General features: G+C 37.9%; 1 protein-coding gene across 1 annotated transcript in view; it reads left to right on the forward strand.

Annotated features, from left to right (window-relative positions):
* MCC (MCC regulator of WNT signaling pathway) overlaps positions 1-20,580 on the forward strand; it is a 265,718-nt gene that overhangs the window by 185,430 nt on the left and 59,708 nt on the right. The window contains exons 7-11 of the mRNA XM_036737648.1: positions 7,680-7,826; positions 8,831-8,920; positions 10,172-10,320; positions 16,970-17,110; positions 19,079-19,179. Coding sequence (XP_036593543.1) covers positions 7,680-7,826; positions 8,831-8,920; positions 10,172-10,320; positions 16,970-17,110; positions 19,079-19,179 — 628 coding nt within the window. The remainder of the gene's footprint in view (positions 1-7,679; positions 7,827-8,830; positions 8,921-10,171; positions 10,321-16,969; positions 17,111-19,078; positions 19,180-20,580) is intronic.

Here is a 20,580-nt window from a genome sequence, read left to right on the forward strand (position 1 = left end):
AATAAAAAAAAAAGAATAAAAGAAAAGAAAATCAATCTTCTTGAAAGGTAAACTTAATTCCTACAAGAACTTTCCACAAGATATGTGCCTTTCCCCACAGGGACCTGAGGTGAACTTCTCCTTCATGTGAGAAGCCAAGCTTTCCTGGTTGAAAATTCCCCCATGATTCCTTCAGTGAATAGAACCATCCAACTATGGACAACAAATTTTCTAGGTGTCCCTTTCCACCTAGGATACAACACAATTTCCCCAGGGTGCCTGTACCATAGTCTTGGAGCTCCCAGCCAAATTTCTTCTGGGTCCCTGTACCAAAGGGCCCAAATTTTCCATATATATCCCTCCCACTCTAAGAGTTCAAGGTTGGCATTCCAGACTTTCATCTAACAATAGGACAGTCAGGTTCAATTTCAAAAGAAAGGAGATATAGCCCAAATACATGTGGGGTTCCCAAAATGGATTAAATACATGTGGTTGATTATTTCTAGCCACACCTTATCTATAGGGCTCTCACAATAAGTCATGTGGTCTAGGTACACTTAAAAAAAAAAAAAGGAACGTTTACACAGATATCATACTCTAAGTGAGCTCTTAGGCACTACTGGTTTTTTGGTTTTTTTGCAGGAGGGAAGGCAGGGCAATTGGGGTTAAGTGACTTGCCCAAGGTCACACAGCTAGTAAATGTGTCAAGTGTCTGAGGCTGGATTTGAACTCAGGTCCTCCTCACTCCAGGGCCAGTGCTCTACTCTCTGCGCCACCTAGCTGCCCGTTTAGGCACTACCGTTATAGTGATACAAAACTGATAAGGCTCATAATAGTGGCAATGGGTGACTAAATAGTTGGATGATCTAGAATAAATGGGTACAGGAATATAAGAGATATCTATATATAAACATTCAAAGAAGCAAAAATAATCACAAAGGAACTAGTATGACTTGTTTCAGGAAAGGGATGACTTGCATGAATGCAAAATAGAACATTTTAAAAATACTTTTTATGCCCCCAACACTGGGGATACAAAAATGAGAAAATAAGATAGTCTCTACTTTCAAGTAGATTGCATTCTAATGGGGGAGACAAAGCATAAAGGGGACCTGGGAAAGGTGAGGAGTCTGAGGAATTAAAAGGGAGGAAAGTGAGAAAGAGTGAGCAGCAGCGTGCAGGCAGTTAGTCACAGTAATTGAGTCAGCCTGAGGGTAGAGTTGTCACTAAGGGGGTCAGGCACCGGTAAAGCAACAATTAGTCTAGCTTGCAAAATATGTGAAAAAAGGTAATGTGTAATAAAGCTAGAAAAGCAAGATAATAGACTTTGAGCTGGAAGATAGTATGAAATTATCTAACCTAATCCCTTTATTTTACAAACGAGGAAAGTAAGGAACAGTGGCTTGCCCAGGATTCAAACCTAGGACTCAATCCAGCACTCATTTTAGACTATAGTGTAGATTGCCTCTCAGGTTTTTTGGAACAAAATGTGGAGGTAGGGAGAGCCTTAAACGTCAGGGCAAGAAGCTTGCATTTCATCCTAGAGGCAGTAGAGTCACTGACGATTTTTGTGAGGAAGATTCATTTAGGAACTCTGTGAACTCTGGACTGGAGAGAGGAAAGAAAGATTAAAGGCAAACAGACCAATTAGAAGCCTGTTTCTAGGATCTGGGTGAGAGATGATGAGGATCTGAACTATAATAGGGACAATAGAAATAGAGAGGAAAAGGGAAAAATATAGAATAGTGTATAAATGCTAATGTCTCCATATCTAACATAGGCACCGACCCAGAAGGATATAGCCATGGCTCCAGTCCACTCACACCATTACCTTGAAAAGGTTTCCTGGCATGGTCCAGGTCGTTACTGGTTCATTATAGAATAGATCTAAGGGATCTACTTTCAGGACCAGGAAGTGAAAGTATGACGGTGACTTAATGGAAACAGGTTCATTTATCTTTCTATCCACACCCTTGAAGAAGAGGGTATGGAATTGGGAAAGGGCCTTGTTCATTAACCATGATATTATACAGGGAGGGATTCCCTAAGGTCTGGATGCATAGGCAAAAATACATGTTCTGAAATATTTGGAATATTAACAGACCTTAGCCCCCTTGACTTCTTTTTCTGGGGGTATACTAAAGGAAAAGGTGTACTCAGTGAAAGTCACAGATGCAACACCCTTGATTGAATGCATAAGGAGTGAATGCCCTAAAATTGACAGCAATGTGGAGTGATTGCATCCAGTTCACATGAATCTTGCAAAGCGCATCAGACTTTGCATCACAAATGATGGAAATCATATTGAAGACGTTATTTGCCAATATTCCAATTAAATAAAATGTTGTTGAAAATTCCATTCATTTCATTTCTTGAAAATAAGCATTTTTGCCTGTGTCTAGACTTTAGGAACACCCTGTACTATGATTCTTCACATTCACCACATATCTAGCATGAGTCCCATCGTCTTCTTTTTCGTGTTTTGGATCATTTTTCAGGGTTGTGTAATTTGTTTTCCATTTTCTTTCCTGTAGTCCCAAACATAAACAATCCTAATGCTTATACAACATCCTAGATCAGGTGGATTATTTTTGGTTCTGTCTCTTACCTTATTAGCATCCTGGGAAAATACAAAGTTGGGGTAAAATTGGCCTCTCTCTGAGGGAAGAAATTGCTGCATTATGTCTTCTTCAGCTATGCTGGAAAATTGTTGGCTTAAACCCATCATCTCCACTGGGTTCTGTTTGAGAATTTTAGACATGACCTCTGGCTAGATAATCCTCTGAGCTATACTTTCTTCACTTCTTTTCAGAGAGTTTCTGTTGACATGTGTGAGCTCCTAGAAAAGATAATTTTAAGCATCAGTTTCATTTTTGTGTTATTAAAAATAGTATCTGGTTTATCAGATCAATAGATAAAATGAGGAGATACCAAATATTGTTTTTATTTGATAGTCGTATTTAAAACTAGGACCAGTACTCATTGGACCACAGAGCAAAATGAAGCAGTCAGACAACTGGCATTTATTAAAGTCCAGCTATGTGCCAAACATTGTGTTAAGTGCTGGGGATACAAAGAAAAGGGGGGACAACCCTATAGAGATCAGGCATGTTTCTTTAAAGAGTTGGATAAGGAAGTTATTTACTTTCTTTTTATATGTCTCTCACTTGTCCTTTCATTCATTAATTATCTTGAGAATTATGATTAATTCCTTATCTCTTTCTTCCTTCTCACTCTTAGAGTATTATTAGTCATCTTTAATCTCTCTTAGCAGAGGAAAATACTATTAGAAATATAATGGGGCTTTCTTTAGGCACATAGCAAGTGTTACTTCACAGTATTTGCCAGCCAAACAAATACTTATTTATCTAAGTGGAACAAATAAGCATCGGCTTCTCTTGTTTTCAGATTCCTAAAATATTCTTACAAAATTTGGTTAACTAGCGTCCTATCATCATTGAAGCAACTACTGGGTACTACATCTAAACTGAGTTTTCCCAGGCTATTAGACTCCCTTTTCCCAGTGCAGAATTCACCTTATCTGACCTTACACAGTGAAATTTTAAAATTCTGGCACACTAATTGCCAGAATTATTATGTTAATAAATGTTGTTACAGATCATAGACTGAACCAGTCATATTATTTTTATGGTAATTATAATGCATGCAAAATATTTTTGATCTTTTAAATGTTCTACAAACACTGATTTTTACAATCTTCTAATTTGAGACCTGAGGATGTGATTATTCATTTGTATTTTGAAATTGTTTTTTGTTCAGACTTTTCCTTTCTCCAACAACATATCCAGTTGAAATATGTAAACTAGGTTGAAGCCTTTTCTGTGTTTTACTCATTTAAGACTGTTCATGACTCCCTCCCATATTCCAGCTATTCCATTTTTTTAACTTATCTGTATTATAATATTGACTAAAGGCTTTATTCATTTCCTTTCTCCTGGATTCATTATAGGGATTTTTATTCATTGTTCAGTAATAAAGCTCAGACCAATAGAAACAAAATATATGTTATTTTGTTTTTTTAATATTCCCTGGGCCCAAAGCATATAGAGAGCAGAAACAGTTTTCACTGTGCAACTGAATATTTTTTTTAAAAATCAACAGTATAGGAGGATGGTTGGGATTTTAGGAATAAAAGATAGGAAATGCTTCATGTGTGATTTAGACACTAGGCTTTAGCAAAAGATTGTTAAATTGTTAATTTTTTAGTTAACTATTCACAACACAAAAAGACTAAAATAGCCAGTCTGACGTGGGGAGAAGTATTTCATTTCAAGCTCTATATTTCTTTGTGGTTCCAGGAGATAACTTTTGTGGAAGAAATGAGCTCCATTTATTCATTTGCCATGTGGCATAATTGATCTATCCAAGCAGACCTCTTAGTCTTTGCCTGTTGGGTGTTATTACAGGGCAAACCATGTAATCTCTTACCAGCATTACCATTTGGCCTTGGAAACCATGTATTTTTCTAATCTTCAAACTATTTTGTGGTCAGGTCTCTGTGCCTCTGGCATATTACTAGAATGATGGGGATTTCTACAAATACAAGATTATTGGAAGGCCCAACAGAACAGAAGGTATTTTATAGCTATCTCATTCCTAGATGTGACTATTTTGAAGGGATTTTTCTCATTTTTAATTTTTAATGTGTCGATGAATTATTGAAATTTCAATTATTTTTGGTTCTCTTTTTAGTAAGATGGAGATATTAAGGGTATTTTGTATAGTAAGCGTTTCAGAGATACGTATGAGATGGTCTCTATTCTGTGTTCCAAAGGTTGTTTGCTAATTGTTAGCACTTCAGACTTTAGCTGTTATCATTGCTTCTGCTTTTGAAGCAGTATGGAACTTTGGTCAGGTCACAGTTACACAGTGTTGCTACTTCATATGTAGGGGTGGAGATTTATTTGTAAATTCCTTTTTGGTCTCATTGTTCTTCTGAGTTGTTGTGCCATAGTATATATTGTTAATGTCTTGCACATGCTTGTGTTAGAAATGGTAATTTAATTATTTAAGCTCATATATTTCCATATCATCTTGCCTTTGGAAATCACCAAAATAACCAGAGTAAATAGAGACAGCATTCAAATGATATACCAACAGCCATGTTAAGAAAAAAAGACGTAGGAGACTTCCTCAAGATGACAGAATAAACAGGAGCAGAACAATCCAGCTTTCTTCACATAGCTACTTCAGCAAAAATGGAAAAGTAGCACCAGAACAAGTAATTAGTAATAAATACAAGAAGAGACTACAGTAAGCAAATTTTTCTAGCTGAGGGGCATAATGATACAGCTAGGAGCTTTCAGAGCACAAAATAAGAAAGCTTTCAAATGGACAAAGGTGGGTGGGACAGAGAAACCTGGAGACTATAGCTGGTTATCCAAGGGCAAAGAAACAGGCGTGTGGATACTTGGAGCCTGTAGCTATGTCACTCTGACCCCAGACCAATGTTCAAGAGTCTTATAGGGCTTGAAATAGGAGGGCATTGATCAAGTCTGGCACCAATATAGTTCACTGGCATGATACACCCTTGAAGTCCTTGAAGAAAAAAATTACTCAGTACCTAGAAAAATCAGTGGTATGATGCCAAATAAAACAGATCACAACTATACCAGGACCCACTGCTCCTTTCAGAAGTGCATAGAGCCTGGTATAATTTAAGAAGTAAGACTGGCAAAATGAGTAAACCAAAGAAAATGTTGAGGATTAAAAAAAAAATTATGGAACAAAGGATGCCCAAGGCATAAACCCAGAAGAAGAGAATAACTCCACAGTATCTGTAGGTAAAGTGTCTGTCAAAAACAAAAAAACTTGACCACAAGCTCTACCCGTTTCCTGGGAAAAATGAAAAGATTTTTTAAACGTTATATGTAAGTGAAAGAATGAGAAATGAAATGAGAGTTCTAAAGGAAATAATTTGAAGAAAAGTAAATGGTTTTATAGATGAGATGTAAAGTCTTACCCATGTGACAGATTCTCTGAAAATTAGATTGGACTAAACAGAAATAAATTACTTACTGAGACAACAAGAAATACTAGAACAAAGTCAAAAGGTTGGACAAATACAAGAACTCGTTAAATATCTCCCATCAAATCAGCTGGTCTGGAAAACATTTTAAGGCAAGATAATTTAGGAATCACAAAGCTATGTGAAGACCATGACCAAAAATACAATTGAAAACCTACATTTGATATTCTAAGAAATCATGAATGTAAACCATCCGTACATGTTGGAACTAAAGGATAAAGTGAAAAGAGCTGAAGTGAAAAATCAGCTGATCGCCTCCTGAATAAAACCACAAGATGAAACCTCCCAGGAATGTCATAGTCAAAATCCAGAGCTTCTAGGTAAAGTAAAAATACTGTAAACAATTAGAAAAAAGTTCAAGTGTTAAGGAGCCATACATAGTCCAGATCAAACAAGACTTGATAGCTGCCACTTTGAAAGAGAGGAGAAATTTGAATATACTGTTCCCAAAGGTAAAAGATAAAAGATTTACAACCAATAATTACTTACCTGGCAAAACAGAATATAATCCTAAAGGAAGAAACTGGAATTTTAATGATATAGAAAACTTTTTTAGCATACCTATGCAAAGACTAAGTAGATACTTTGAAATATAAACACAGTTATCAAGAAAAGCTTAGGAAAGTAAATACATTTGAACAATTGGAAGAGTTTGTACAATGATGAAGTATTTACTTATAATAGGAAGAGAAGAAACAAGTACCCCTCAGAAGACTAATGTCATCAAGTGCCACATAAATAAATAAAACAGAGGACCTGACAGTGGTTTTGTTATGTTTTAAAGGTCTTAGGAAAAGAAAGAAAAGGGAACCATAAACAAACACACTGGGGAAGAAAGGGAAAGAAGATGTGGGAACCTTATTATCTCAGAAAGTTAAGATATTCAAGAAGAATATATAAACAGAAGAAGGAATGAGGGGATAGGTTACATAGGAACCTCACTTTCATCTTAAGTGGTCAAAGAAAAGTTGAATGTATATACTTGCTCATGTATTCCATATACATGCACACAGAGGGTTTGATGTAGAAACATGTTAAACTTAATAGGAAATTAGGTTGGAACAGAGAGAAAGGTTAAGATTAAGAAGAAGGATTGATTTAGTGAGGGATTAATCATAGATTTCACTTTAGCAGGTAGATTATGAAGGGAAGGATAAAAAGAAAGGGTAAGAAAAATTTCCTTTCTATTTGTGGACTAGGCAAAGGGAAAGGGCGACTGGGCAAAGGAGGAAAAGCGTTGTATCAGTTATAGATCATTAGTGTTGAGTGTATTCCTCTCACCATTTTGTTTATAAAGAGAGGACAAGGGGACAAAAAAGAAGAGATATAAAGGTAGGATGGAATAAAATACAGAATAAATGATTGAAACTGTGATTATGAATGAGATAAACTCATCTGTAAAATGAGAGAGGGTAGAAGAAATCATTTGTCTCAAATAATTCGCCTACTACTGCAGATCTACCTCAGGCCTGCCTGGGACTGTAATTTTTAGTGGTTCTTAATACAGTTTAAATTTCTGAGCTCAGTCACTGGCAGTCAGTCTTTAACAGGAATGAGAGCTATCCTATCAAGATATCCAGGTCATCAACTCAAAATTAAAATTCAGTTAGCTAAAGACTGTCATTTGTATCTAAAGATGTTATTGTTCCAGGTTCGAGAACTACAAACACGCTTGCAGAGTGTCCAGGCAGCAGGGCCCTCCAGTCCGGGGCGTCTCACCTCTACTAACCGACCAATTAATCCCAGCACCGGAGAGCTGAGCACCAGCAGTAGCAGCAATGACGTCCCTATTGCCAAGGTAAACTATTTTGAGCTGGCAATAATCTCTCTCTTTATCTAGGAGCAACAGTTACTATCGTGCACAGCTATTGTGCAAGCATGTGATTAGCTAGAAAAAATTCCTCGTGTCCCAAGAAAGTTTTCCTGTTACTCAGAACTTCTACGTTTGAGCTGCAGGGAGAGATAGCCCACTCATAATTTTAACTCTCTTTGAATCGGAACGTAAATACTAGCTCACATTAACCAACCCAGTGTGGCAAGGACTTACAGTATGGTAACTCATTATGAAGACAGGGACATTCTGTAAAATCTTGCAGTGCTTCGGGTTGATTAAAAGACTTCTCTTTATAAACTAGGTTAAGTTTGACAGTGGAAAAAGGATTTGGCTAGTACAAGTCCTTCCCTGGTAATGAGGCCAAAGAGGCCAGCAGCAGAAAATGGTGGCAGACAGGTTATGACCGGAGTAAAAAGCTTCTCTAAGCCGTAACAAGAAAGAAGGTTTGTGTGATGGTCAAGGCAGCTAGGAAAATGACTTCACGGACAGGTCCACTACTAACTATTAGGAAGTCTGTTATACAAAGAAGGCCTGTCAGGGAAATATGTCAGCTTCTCCAGCAGATGTATCCAGTTGCAATGCTGTGGTCATGTTTACTAATAGGTTAGTTTAGTCAAAGGGGTTATAGGAAAATCAGTAAAATTGGTTTTTAGAACATAAACACAAATGATATTAGTAAACATCTATTCTGGGCAGAATGCAGCTAGGCAGTTGTAGAGAATTCAAGTCTGGCTAAGACATAACCCATAACCATAACCCCAAGTAGCTCACAGTCTAGGTGGCGAGGGGGGTGACAAAGCACCAGTGCATTTAGTTGTAATGCATAATATTGCATAAGTACATCAAGGCGTTTTGAGACAGTTCTGTGTAAGGTCTGAGGGAGTTACAGCTGAAATACTTTTGAGTCAAGATGGTTGGAACAGTAGCTGTATATGCACACAATCAAAATGACTTGTGATTTTCTTTAGATTGCTGAGAGAGTGAAGCTGTCAAAGACAAGGTCAGAGTCTTCCTCATCTGATCGGCCCATCCTAGGATCAGAAATCAGCAGTATAGGGGTGAGTGTTCTTAAGAAATGCATCAGAAAATACTTAAATTCCTATTCAGAGATTTAAAAAAAAAACAGTTTAGAGCTTATTTAATGGACATGCAAGTTTTTGATCCAACAAACCAATTTACTGTAATACTAAATTATTTTGGGGCAGTTAGGTGGTGCAGTGAGTAGGGCGCCGGCCCTGGAGTCAGGAGGACCTGAGTTCAAATCCGGCCTCAGACACTTGACACATGTACTAGCTGTGTGACCTTAGGCAAGTCACTTAACCCCAACTGCCCTGCCAAAAAGCAAAAAAAAAAAAAATACTAAATTATTTTTTGTTCCGCAAAATCAGAACCAACATTAATTTCAATATGGTAGATAATTTTTGCAAGAACAAGTAATTTTTTTTGTTTTCCTTTATGAAACTATTGAGGAAGAAATTATCTAGGTCTGATTATTGGATACAGATGAAAAACTGGAGCTTTTTTCTGTAGCTATCAGGCCCACAAACAACAATATCTCATGCACCTCACTCTTAAAAGGGAATGAATTCTCTAGCAAGGATGAGTATTGCTTCTGAAGGATTAGCTCAACATTATGAAAGGTTGAGATCTTGTACTTTAGTAGTAGAATTGTCATCAGTGGAAGCCAATAAAGTCCTTCTAATTTGGAGCAAAGTGGATATGTGATAGAAAATGGAAAAGGAACATGTCTAGTGTTCCTAACAGATTGCATGGTGAGAAGGGTGCACAGTGGACTCAGTATTTGATGCTGCAGTGTGCTGAGAATGAGCATATAGTTCTCATGTAGAATTTTGTCTTTTGGCAAAATTTCACTGAGCTGTGGAAAACTCAGTCAACTGGCTGTGCAAATTCCAGAAACTCCTTTAACTAGGCTGAAATTTCAGGATTCTCAATTGCAAAAAACAAGAAAGAAAAGAAAGTACCCAGGGTCAGTAGGTCTGTGCTATTCTGGGGCTTCAAAAGGGAATTTTGGATCTATTTGTGCCTTCTACCAGGTACCATTGATCCCAAACATGGAATATTGGGATGTACTTATTAATGTCGTTTCTAAAAATTATTTTTAAACTGGCTTTTGGAACTATAGTGAAATTATGCAAACGAAAAAACATGGCTAAAAGTAATTGCTTATCCCTTACATGGTACCCAGTTCTCCAAGAATATCAGCTTACAGTAATTTGTCACTTCCACAAGTGTCCAACCCACTGCAGTACCAGCCTACAGCCCTATCAATTTTCTAATACCTACTACAGGTATCTGGCAGTGTGGCAGAACACCTAGCCCATTCTCTGCAAGACTGTTCCAATATCCAGGAGATTTTCCAGACCCTTTATTCACACGGATCTGCCATCTCAGAAAGTAAAATTCGAGAATTTGAAGTAGAGACAGAGAGATTGAATAGGTAAGTTTGAAAAAGACCCTTGAAGATACAAACACAAAAGTGTCTTCCACCTCCCCATTAAGTCTCCCACACTCTGCTCTCTTGTTTTCACATCCCCCTCTTAGCTCTTGTTCTTACCTTCTGTGTATCATATGGAGTTGTGTCATCAGTCACTGCAGTCCCTTTCTTGAGATAGAAGAGATCTTAGTTTTCAAATAATGTCCAGATTGGTTTTCCTACTGATAATATGACATATTGATTCGTATATATGTTTGTATGTACTTTTGTAACAGTGCAGAGCCTCAATGGTATTTTCTCATCTCAGTCACAAATTTGAATTGGTTTGAAGGATATTTCCTATGTTTCTTTTGTTAACTGCATGAAAAATCTGAGAGAAATGTTGGAGCCAGTTTTGTTCACATTGATCATTAGTACAGAAACTGCTGTGGAACTACTTTGAGGTCAGAAGAAAAGCCATACCAAGAAGACAACTTTTCAAGTCTTAGTTATGCCTGTATTGGCTCTCTAATCAATTAGGAAAGAGTGAATGGAATTAAATCTGAAAGTTCCCTTTATTAACCAGGCAGAATTTTGGCAGTCAGGCTTGCTTAATGCTCATCTGAATAAGCCTGATCTAAGACTGTTGCTTTGTATCAAAATAGAAGCATTCCACAAGCCCACTACAATACATGATTGTCTTCTATATGAAATAGGCAAGGCAGGAGTTAGGGACCAGCTTTAGGAAGACACTCAAAGTTTTCTGATTCTTGCTAACTTCAAAATTGGTGACTTCATGTTGTAAGTGATAACTCCTTTGGGCATGAAAATTTTCAAAGAACAAATGGAAAACACAAAACCAAGTCATTAATGATTCTTTGGCTTAGGCATAATTCTCCAAATGGCAGAATGGAATATTGTGCATAATCACTGCCTTGACCTACAACTTGTAATGGGTACCTGTGGTAAAATTGTGGAAGCTGGTAAACTGATTAGGAAGAAATGTTACCTAATATATTTACTGTTTAATCTTTGTCAAAAGTTAATTGAATAATCATGTTACCCATCTTTGATTTGAAGCTTTTTAATGTGCTTCTTAACGATTAAGAAAGTGTGGTCGTTTAGGTCTTCAGAAAGTTTTAAATTAAATGCTTTTCTTTTTGAATCAAGATTAGAGGAACAGACCTGTTGGTGATTTTATTGGTCCCTAAGTCCGCTTAATTGATACTCAAAGAATTACTGATCTCTAAGTCCATTTAATTGATATTCAAAGAATTACTGGTCCAAAATTGTTTTTGAAAGCGTTGATTCGAATATGTCTTTTATGATCTAATAAAGTCAGAAATCTTCAGAGTCGGTCACAGCATACTATAGCTTATAGGATTTGAAAATTCTGCTGGTTAGACTGAGATTCCCTTCTCTATTAAGTGCACATTTTAAACAGTGACAAACTGGCTTGCACATGTGGATACCTATTCATAACCCACCATTTCCTGATAGTTTTATATTTTTATTTTCTAAGATTGGGGAATTTATTGCCCAAAAACATGATAGCTATTAACTTTGTGAAGTAGGAAATGAATCACTGCCATTCGCATATGCTATAAAAGGAGTGTATTAACTTAACCCTGAACTGTCCTTTGCATCCTCAAATGTATCAGTTGCTTTAGCTAAGTTGACTGTAAATAATTTTCCTCTTCTTGCCTTGGCAACACTCTTGGCAATAGTCTGTCTGAGGATTTTTTGGCCTTTTAATGATCAACGTTCAGAACATAAGTTAGTCATTCTTTTAAATATGCTTTGCAATTTCTAGAGACCCCTGTGCTTGATACTATCCCCTCCCATCTCCTTCAGGAGCTTACCCCTGTATCTCCCTAATTTTCAATCTCTTCTAGTCATTTGGAGCATTTTTCCTGCTGCCCTGATCTCCCTTTTAAAGAGGACCCTTTAAGAACCTTCATTCAACCCTACTATCCCCTCAAAATTGTGTCCTATTTCTCCCCTCCCCAAATTCCCGGAAAAAAAAACCTGCTATACTTTATGCCTCCACCTCCTTTCTTCTCATTCATTTTCAACCCCTTGCAATTTGGCTTCCCTCCTGACCACCCCATTGAAACAGTCCCTCCAAGGTCACCAATGCTTGCTAAAATTAATTTACTTGCTAAATTAAGTGACCTTTTCACAGTCCTTATTCTTCACCACCTCCCTGCAGCATTTGATACTATTCACTACCTTTTCCTCCTCAATACTTGCTACCCTCTGGATTTTCATAACAGTCCTCTCCTAAGATCTCCTTCTATGTGTGAAATTGCTCCTTGAGTCTATCTTCTTTATAGATTTATCCCCTGTCAAGTGAGGTATGTGCACCAAAAAAAGGTCTCTCTCCTGTCTCTTCTCTCTCTGTACTCTCATCAGTTCCTATCTCTTTATTCACTCCTAAATCTGAGTGTCCATTCCTTATCTCTCTCGCTCTCTCGCTCTCTTGCTCTCTCGCTTCAGTCATGCCTTTCCAACTTCATCTCCACCTGGATAGACCCCTCAGAATCAACATACACAAAACAGAACTCATTATTCTTCATATACATGCTCCTATTTCTTATTTCCCTCTTTTCTGAAGGTGACTATCATTCTTTTAGTCACCCAGATTTACAACCTAGGAGTCATCCTTGGCTATTCACATTCACCTACCAACCATTATTAATCATTTACCAAGTCTCTGATTTTCCTTCTACAGCTCTATCCACTTCTCTCTATTCACACTTCAACTCTCTCCTGGATTATTACAGTAGCCTCCTCATTGGCCTCCTTGCATCCAGTCTCTTATCACCAATTCATCTTCTATACAGCTGCCAAATGTTCTTTTTTTTTTTTTTAATGCAATTTATTTATTTAACATATTTGGTTTTCAGCATTGATTTTCACAACAGTTTGGATTACAAATTTTCTCCCCATTTCTGCCCTCCCCCCCCACTCCAAGATGGCGTATATTCTGGTTGCCCTGTTCCCCAGTCAGCCCTCCCCTCTATCACCCCCCTCCCCTCTCGTCCCCTTTTCCCTTCCTTTCTTGTAGGGCAAGATAAATTTCTACGCCCCATTGCCTGTGTATCTTATTTTTTAGTTGCATACAAAAAGTTTTTTTGTTTTTGAACATCTGATTTTAAAACTTTGAGTTCCAAATTCCCTTCCCTCTTCCCTTCCCACCCACCCTCCCTAAGAAGTTGAGCAATTCAACCTAGGCCACACACGTATTATTATGTATAACCCTTCCACAATATTCATGTTGTGAAAGACTAACTACATTTTGCTCCTTCCCAACCCATCCCGCTTTATTGAATTTTCTTCCTTGACCCTGTCCCCTTTCCAAAGTGTTTGTTTTGATTACCTCCACCCCCATCTGCCCTCCACTCCATCATCCCCCTGCCTTTTATTTTTTTTTTTTATCTTCCTCCCTCTTCTTTCCTGTGGGGTAAGATACCCAACTGAGTATGTATGGTATTCCCCCTCAGGCCAAATCTGATGAGAGCAAGGTTCACTCATTCCCCCCTCACCTGCCCACTCCCCTCCTCTCCTAGAACTGCTTCCTCTTGCCACCTTTATGGGAGATAATCCACCCCATTCTATCTCTCCCTATCTCCCTCTCTCAGTAAGTTACTCTCTCATCCCTTAATTTCATTTTATTTCTTTTAGCTATCTTCCCTTCATCCTCAACTCACCCTGTGTCTGCTCTCTCTCTTTTACATATATATATATATACACATACATACACATACATACATATACACATAGATACATGCATACATACACATTCACTTATATATATACATAAACATATATATATGCATATATATATATGCATATTCCCTTCAACTACCCTAATACTGAGGTCTCATGAATCATACTCATCATCTTTCCATGTAGGAATGTAAACAAAACAGTTCAACTTTAGTAAGTCCCTTGCAATTTCCGTTTCTTGATTACCTTTTCATGCTTCTCTTGATTCTTGTGTTTGAAAGTCAAATTTTCTATTCAGTTCTGGTCTTTTCACTGAGAAAGCTTGAAAGTCCTCCATTTTATTGAAAGTCCATATTTTGCCTTGGAACATGATACTTAGTTTTGCTGGGTAGGTGATTCTAGGTTTTAATCCTAGCTCCATTGACCTCCGGAATATCGCATTCCAAGCCCTTCGATCTCTTAATGTAGAAGCTGCCAGATCTTGGGTTATTCTGATTGGGTTTCCACAATATTCAAATTGTTTCTTTCTGGCTGCTTGCAGTATTTTCTCCTTGATCTGGGAGCTCTGGAATTTGGCAACAATATTCCTAGGAGATTTCTTTTTGGGATCTATTTGCGGAGGCGATCGATGGATTCTTTCAATTTCTATTTTGCCCTGTGGCTCTAGAATATCAGGGCAGTTCTCCTTGATAATTTCCTGAAAGATGGTATCTAGGCTCTTTTTTTGATCATGGCTTTCAGGTAGTCCAATAATTTTTAAATTATCTCTCCTGGATCTATTTTCCAGGTCAGTGGTTTTTCCAAGGAGATATTTCACATTGTCTTCCATTTTTTCATTCCTCTGGTTCTGTTTTATAATATCCTGATTTCTCATAAAGTCACTAGCTTCCACTTGCTCCAATCTAATTTTTAAAGTAGTATTTTCTTCAGTGGTCTTTTGGACCTCCTTTTCCATTTGGCTAATTCTGCCTTTCAAGGAATTCTTCTCCTCATTGGCTTTTTGGAGCTCTTTTGCCATTTGAGTTAGTCTATTTTGTAAGGTGTTGTTTTCTTCAGTGTATTTTTCAGTATTTTTTTGGGTCTCCTTTAGCAAGTCATTGACTTGTTTTTCATGGTTTTCTCGCATCCTTCTTATTTCTCTTCCCAATTTTTCCTCTACTTCTCTAACTTGCTTTTCCAAATCCTTTTTGAGTTCTTCTATGGTCTGGGGCCAGTTCATGTTTTTCTTGGAGGCTTTGGTTGTAGGCTCTATGACTTTGCTGTCTTCTTTAGGCTGTATGTTTTGGTCTTCTTTGTCACCAAAGAAGGAATCCAAAGTCTGACACTGAATCTGGGCGCGTTTTCGCGTCCTGGCCATATTCCCAACCAACTAACTTGACCCTTGAGTTTTTCAGTGGGGTATGACTGCTTGTAGATTACAGAGTTCTATGTTCTACGTTTGGGGGGGAGGTGCCAGCTCTGTCAGAGCCGCACTCCTCCTTCCCCAAGGACCCCGAGTCCAGACTGGGCTCAGATCTTCGGCAGGCTGTGCACCCCTGCTGTGATCCGCCACTTAATTCCCCCCACCAGGTGGGCCTGGAGCCGGAAGTAACAACAGCTGTAGCTGCCCCACCTCCGCTGCCCCCGGGGCTGGAAGCCGAACCGCGAACTCCTTCCACTCCAGCAGCTTTTCCCACTAACCTTCTCTGCAGTCTTTGGTGTTTGTGGGTCGAGGGGTCTGGTAACTGCCGCAGCTCACATATTCAGGGCGCTAGGGCCCCCTCCGCCCGGCTTCCGGTCTGGATCGTCCACGCCGCTCAGGCTGGGCTCTGCTCCACTCCGTTCCTAGCTCCCAGCTCCCAGCTCCGTGTGGAATAGAGCTCACCCAGAGACCATCCGGGCTGTCCTGGGCTGGAGCCCTGCTTCCCTCTGCTGTTCTGTGGGTTCTGCCGTTCTAGAATTGGTTCAGAGCCATTTTTATAGGTTTTTGGAGGGACTTGGGTACGGAGCTCACTCTAGTCCGTGCTTACCAGCCGCCATCTTGGCTCCGCCCCCCCTGCCAAATGTTCTTAAGTGCAGGTCTAACCATGTCACTCCTGCTTAAGAAGCTTCATTAACTCCTCATTGTCTTTGGGAAAAACTCCTCTTTTGCATTTGAAATCCTTCACGATCTGGCTCCAGCCTACCTTTCTGGAGTGATTACAAATTACTCCATTTTATACACTCTACACCTGGTCCAACCTAGAGGCCATAAGTGCTGTTCTCCGTATCCGACATTCTATGTCCCATATCTGTGCTTTTGTACATTTTGTACATTTTGCAAATACCCACTCCCTTGTTACCTGTTAGTTTCCTTCAAGGCTCAAGTGCTACCTCATTCAAGAAGCCTTTCTTGTTAGTACCCCACCCCTGTCCCCCAATCACTCTGTATTTATTTTTCATATATCCTCTATTTACATATAATAGCATATAAGTTAGCATATATATATATAGTTCTTCAAGGTTTGCAAAGTGTTATACCACCTAGCTGCCTCTTATTTACTTATCTGTGTCCTTCACATAGAATATAATTTTCTTAAAGGCAAGGATTTCCCACTTCCCTGAAAGCTTACTTTTCCTGCTTAGTCTAGTCTAGTGTCCTACTTAATTTAAACTTGGTATTAATAGCCAGCATTTACTGGTCTTTTCAGCCCATAAAGAATTTCTAGATAAGTATTTCTATCTATAGCTATCTATTTATATCGCCATCTATAGATTTATCTGAGCTATCTACGTATACCTATTGAGGTATCTAGAGATATCTAGATCTACACACACATACACATATCTATCTAGAAATTGCTTGGAGACTAAAGACCAGCAGATGCCAACTATTAATAGCAACTTAATTAATTAATAGCAGAGAATTAGCAGATTTATTAGCATCAGCAGGAAATTTGAAAATGAGTCTGTTTCTTTGCAGTCGAATAGAGCACCTGAAATCTCAGAATGATCTGCTGACCATCACGCTGGAGGAGTGCAAAAGCAATGCTGAGAGGATGAGCATGCTGGTGGGGAAGTACGAGTCCAATGCCACAGCTTTGAGACTTGCATTGCAATATAGGTAAGTCAAGTAATTGTGGTGAAAATAATAATAATACCCTGTCTTTTAAAGCCACCCTTTATTCCAAAACATATCCTGGCATATATTCCTTCTGGGTAAGAATAAAGACTAATGTTTGGGGCAGATAAGGCTTAAGATCAGGACAATTGGTATTTGGTTATATTAATGAATTGAAATCTCTTTGTAGCATTAAGAGGAGAGGGTTCTTGGATTAGCTCTTAAAATAATTGTGGCACCTTTAGGAAGTCAAAATGATTCACTTTATCTATAACTCACAGATCACTCGAGCTTTCTGCCAAGGCTCAGGGACAGTGATTCAACTTTTTGTAAATCCAGATAATATGGAATATTAGCTCCCCCCCTCCACTTTCCTCCTAAGACACAAAGAAAAAACAAAAAGGTAATCTGTTTTGCATTGGTCCTTGAAGCAAGCAGTCCTGTCTCTCTTTAGATATAGCTGAGGATACAGTCTCCCTATTAGCAGAGTGAACCAAATTATAGAGTGTGAAATGGTGGTTGGCTCTTGCCCCTTTTCTTTTTTTGTCTATTTTATGGTTTGTTTGGTTTTTTTTGGAAAATAGTATTTTATTTTTTTCCAACTACATTGTAAAAATAGCTTTCAACATTCATTTCATGTAAGACTTTGAGTTCCAAATTTTTAGCCTCCCTTCCGCCCTCCTCAAGACAGCAAACAATCTGATATACATTATACATGTGCAGTCATGTTAAACATATTTCCACATTAGTCATGTTGTGAAAGAAGAAACAGAACAAAAGGAAAAAACCACGAAAAAAACCCCATGAAAATAAAATACTTTGATCTGCATTCAGACTCCATCAGCTCTTTGTCTGGATGTGGGTAGTATTTTCCATCATGAACCTTTTGGAATTGTCTTGGATCGCTGTATTTTCAGCCCTTTTTCTTGACAATATTAAGATAAATGGAGGAGGCACATGTGTTTTGTCAGCGAGGTGCTATCCCTTCTTAGCGATATTTATCTAGCATTTTTAAGAGTAAGCCTTCAAGAAATAAGGAGATAAAATAATTTATTGTTATCATCCAAATAGGTTTATGGTTACACCATTTTTATGCTGCTTGGCTTAGAATATATGTCACGGAATATTTGGGTAAAAAGGCCAAGAGGACTACTTCAGGCATCTTGTTTGCACCCAAGCAAGTGGTAGCAGCTTTTCTATCATATCACATATGTGTTCAATGTGAATGAACTTTATTTTAGGCCAGGGGTGTTATGGACTGTCAGGATTATCTTTTACTCTTTCTGTTGGTGACCAAGATTCAGAAAGTACAACATCCTTTGTCTAGAAAAGGGAGCCAAAAAGTAGGGTATCCTCCAAAGGCAATTTCTCCATGCTTTAGTGGAAAATGGCCTCCATTTTAGTGTTTACTACATTTTCATTTCATCTGAGCATCAAAAAACAAAAGGCAAATTCATTCCTCCCAGCTTTATTTTATTGCATCTTTTTTTTCTAAATACTAAAATAAAAGAGAAAAAAGTAGCATGGTCAGTTGCTGATCCCAGTAAATATTTATGGATGGCTTTTTGCTCATTTGTGTTAAGCCAGAGTAGTTGAGAGATAGAAAAGAGAAAAAGACTAATAAACTCATGTCATGGAAAAAATTACCCCAGCTTCATCTCTCACACTGATAACAATATATGACAAATAATAACTCACATTTATGTAATGCTTATTATCTGCAAAGCACTTTTCCAGACAACCTGCATCACAATGGTGCATTAACTCCTATTTTACAAATGAAGAAAATGAAACTTAGAAAGATAAATTGACTTGTCCATGTTAACATACTTATTTAGTCAGGACTCTAAATCAGGTCTCCTGATTCTAATAACCAGTGGTTTTTCTATTATGCTGCAATACCTGTATTCTCATCTCTTTGACTACATATATTTTTTCTTAGTTGATGACTCTGAATTTTATATTTTACAGTGAGCAATGTATAGAAGCCTATGAACTCCTGTTGGCGCTAGCAGAAAGTGAACAGTCTCTTATCCTTGGACAGTTCCGAGCAGCAGGTGTGGGATCTGTTGGTAAGGGTCACATGAATGTATTTCTCTGAAGTCCCATTCTATGCTTCATTGACTGTATGTGTTCCCCTATACTCTGTTACAGTATGTTTTTCTTTTTTTCTCTCTTCTGAGTAAATTGTATATTTTGAATGGAATAAGAATTGCAGTTAAAATACAGAATTACAAGCAAGTTAAAACAAATAATCCTTCCCTGTAAATGTATTTTCATGGGCTAATAGAATTGCTAGACATTAAAACTGGTGCAGCAGTAGAAATGATTCAACTTTCTTCCTTCAAAGCAGCGACCCACTCTCCCTTTACTGTGTGACATTGGCTTCAAGGGGCTCATTCCTCTGTTGACTGAATTTTTTCAAAGTTTTCCTTCCTATAATCAGGACTTCATAGTTTTAGTGTGAGTGGATTTTTTTTTGCTCTTTATTTTCAAATCACCCTTTCCCAATTGCTGTTCTAGAAAACCCTGGTTCCTTTGAAATGTGAATAGAGGTTCTATGAGAAAATTTAAAAACTTTCAATGTCTCTCCTCTTTAAAAATATGTGGAAGCATGTGTATGCTTATCTATAAATTTCCTTGTTTTCCCCCTAAATATTCCTAATCTCCCTTTATCCTGTAATACTCTCTACAAGCACTTTAATTCTGTCAGGCCATTCTTAACTTCTTTACCCACTCTTTTTCAAAAATTAAGACAATTACCTTTCTTAGCTCCAAAGCAGAGACAGTGCCAGCAATTCCATTAGAAACCATTTTTCAGCATCTTTTATTTAATCTATAAAACTTTATTTTTCATATGAAACTGATCCAAAAATGGTCTTGGCCAGCAGTCAAGATTTTAAAAAACATACCTATTAACAAATATCAGTTAAAGGGAAAAAAATCATTTGGCTTAGTTGTAGTTTATAGCAGAGAGAACTCTTTATCTTAAATTTCAAGAACATTCTTTTCTAAGCTTTAGCCCAGAAAATGAGAACAACATAGCTACTTGTGTAGTAGCTGGGATCATTTAAGTAAATGCTTAAAATCAGTAATAAAGTAGTTGAAATTTACCTAGTTCTAGGAAACAGGTATGTATTCATAAGACAACATTCTTAGTTATACCACCTCTTTAGAGCTGAACTTAAGGAATTCTAACACTTAAAGGACGCATGATTTCATCAGTGTGGTACTATTTCCAGCCAACCAGATTGCAGACCCCTGTCCTTTAATAGTCTTCATGAGTTTCTTTAGCAGGGGAAAAAAGTCATTAACTCGTGAGCCAAGCTGAGCTGCTTAGCCTCTCTGAACTCTATACACTTAGTCCTTGGTACATAGGCACAGTCCATTACTAGACTCATATCTGAAACCTTTCCTTCTGGGTATGTCCTGCCAGCTCCTGTACTCTACTGGCATAGCCTGTGAGTACCCAG

Source organism: Trichosurus vulpecula, chromosome 9 (assembly GCF_011100635.1).
Source record: "Trichosurus vulpecula isolate mTriVul1 chromosome 9, mTriVul1.pri, whole genome shotgun sequence".
Taxonomy (NCBI): domain Eukaryota; kingdom Metazoa; phylum Chordata; class Mammalia; order Diprotodontia; family Phalangeridae; genus Trichosurus; species Trichosurus vulpecula.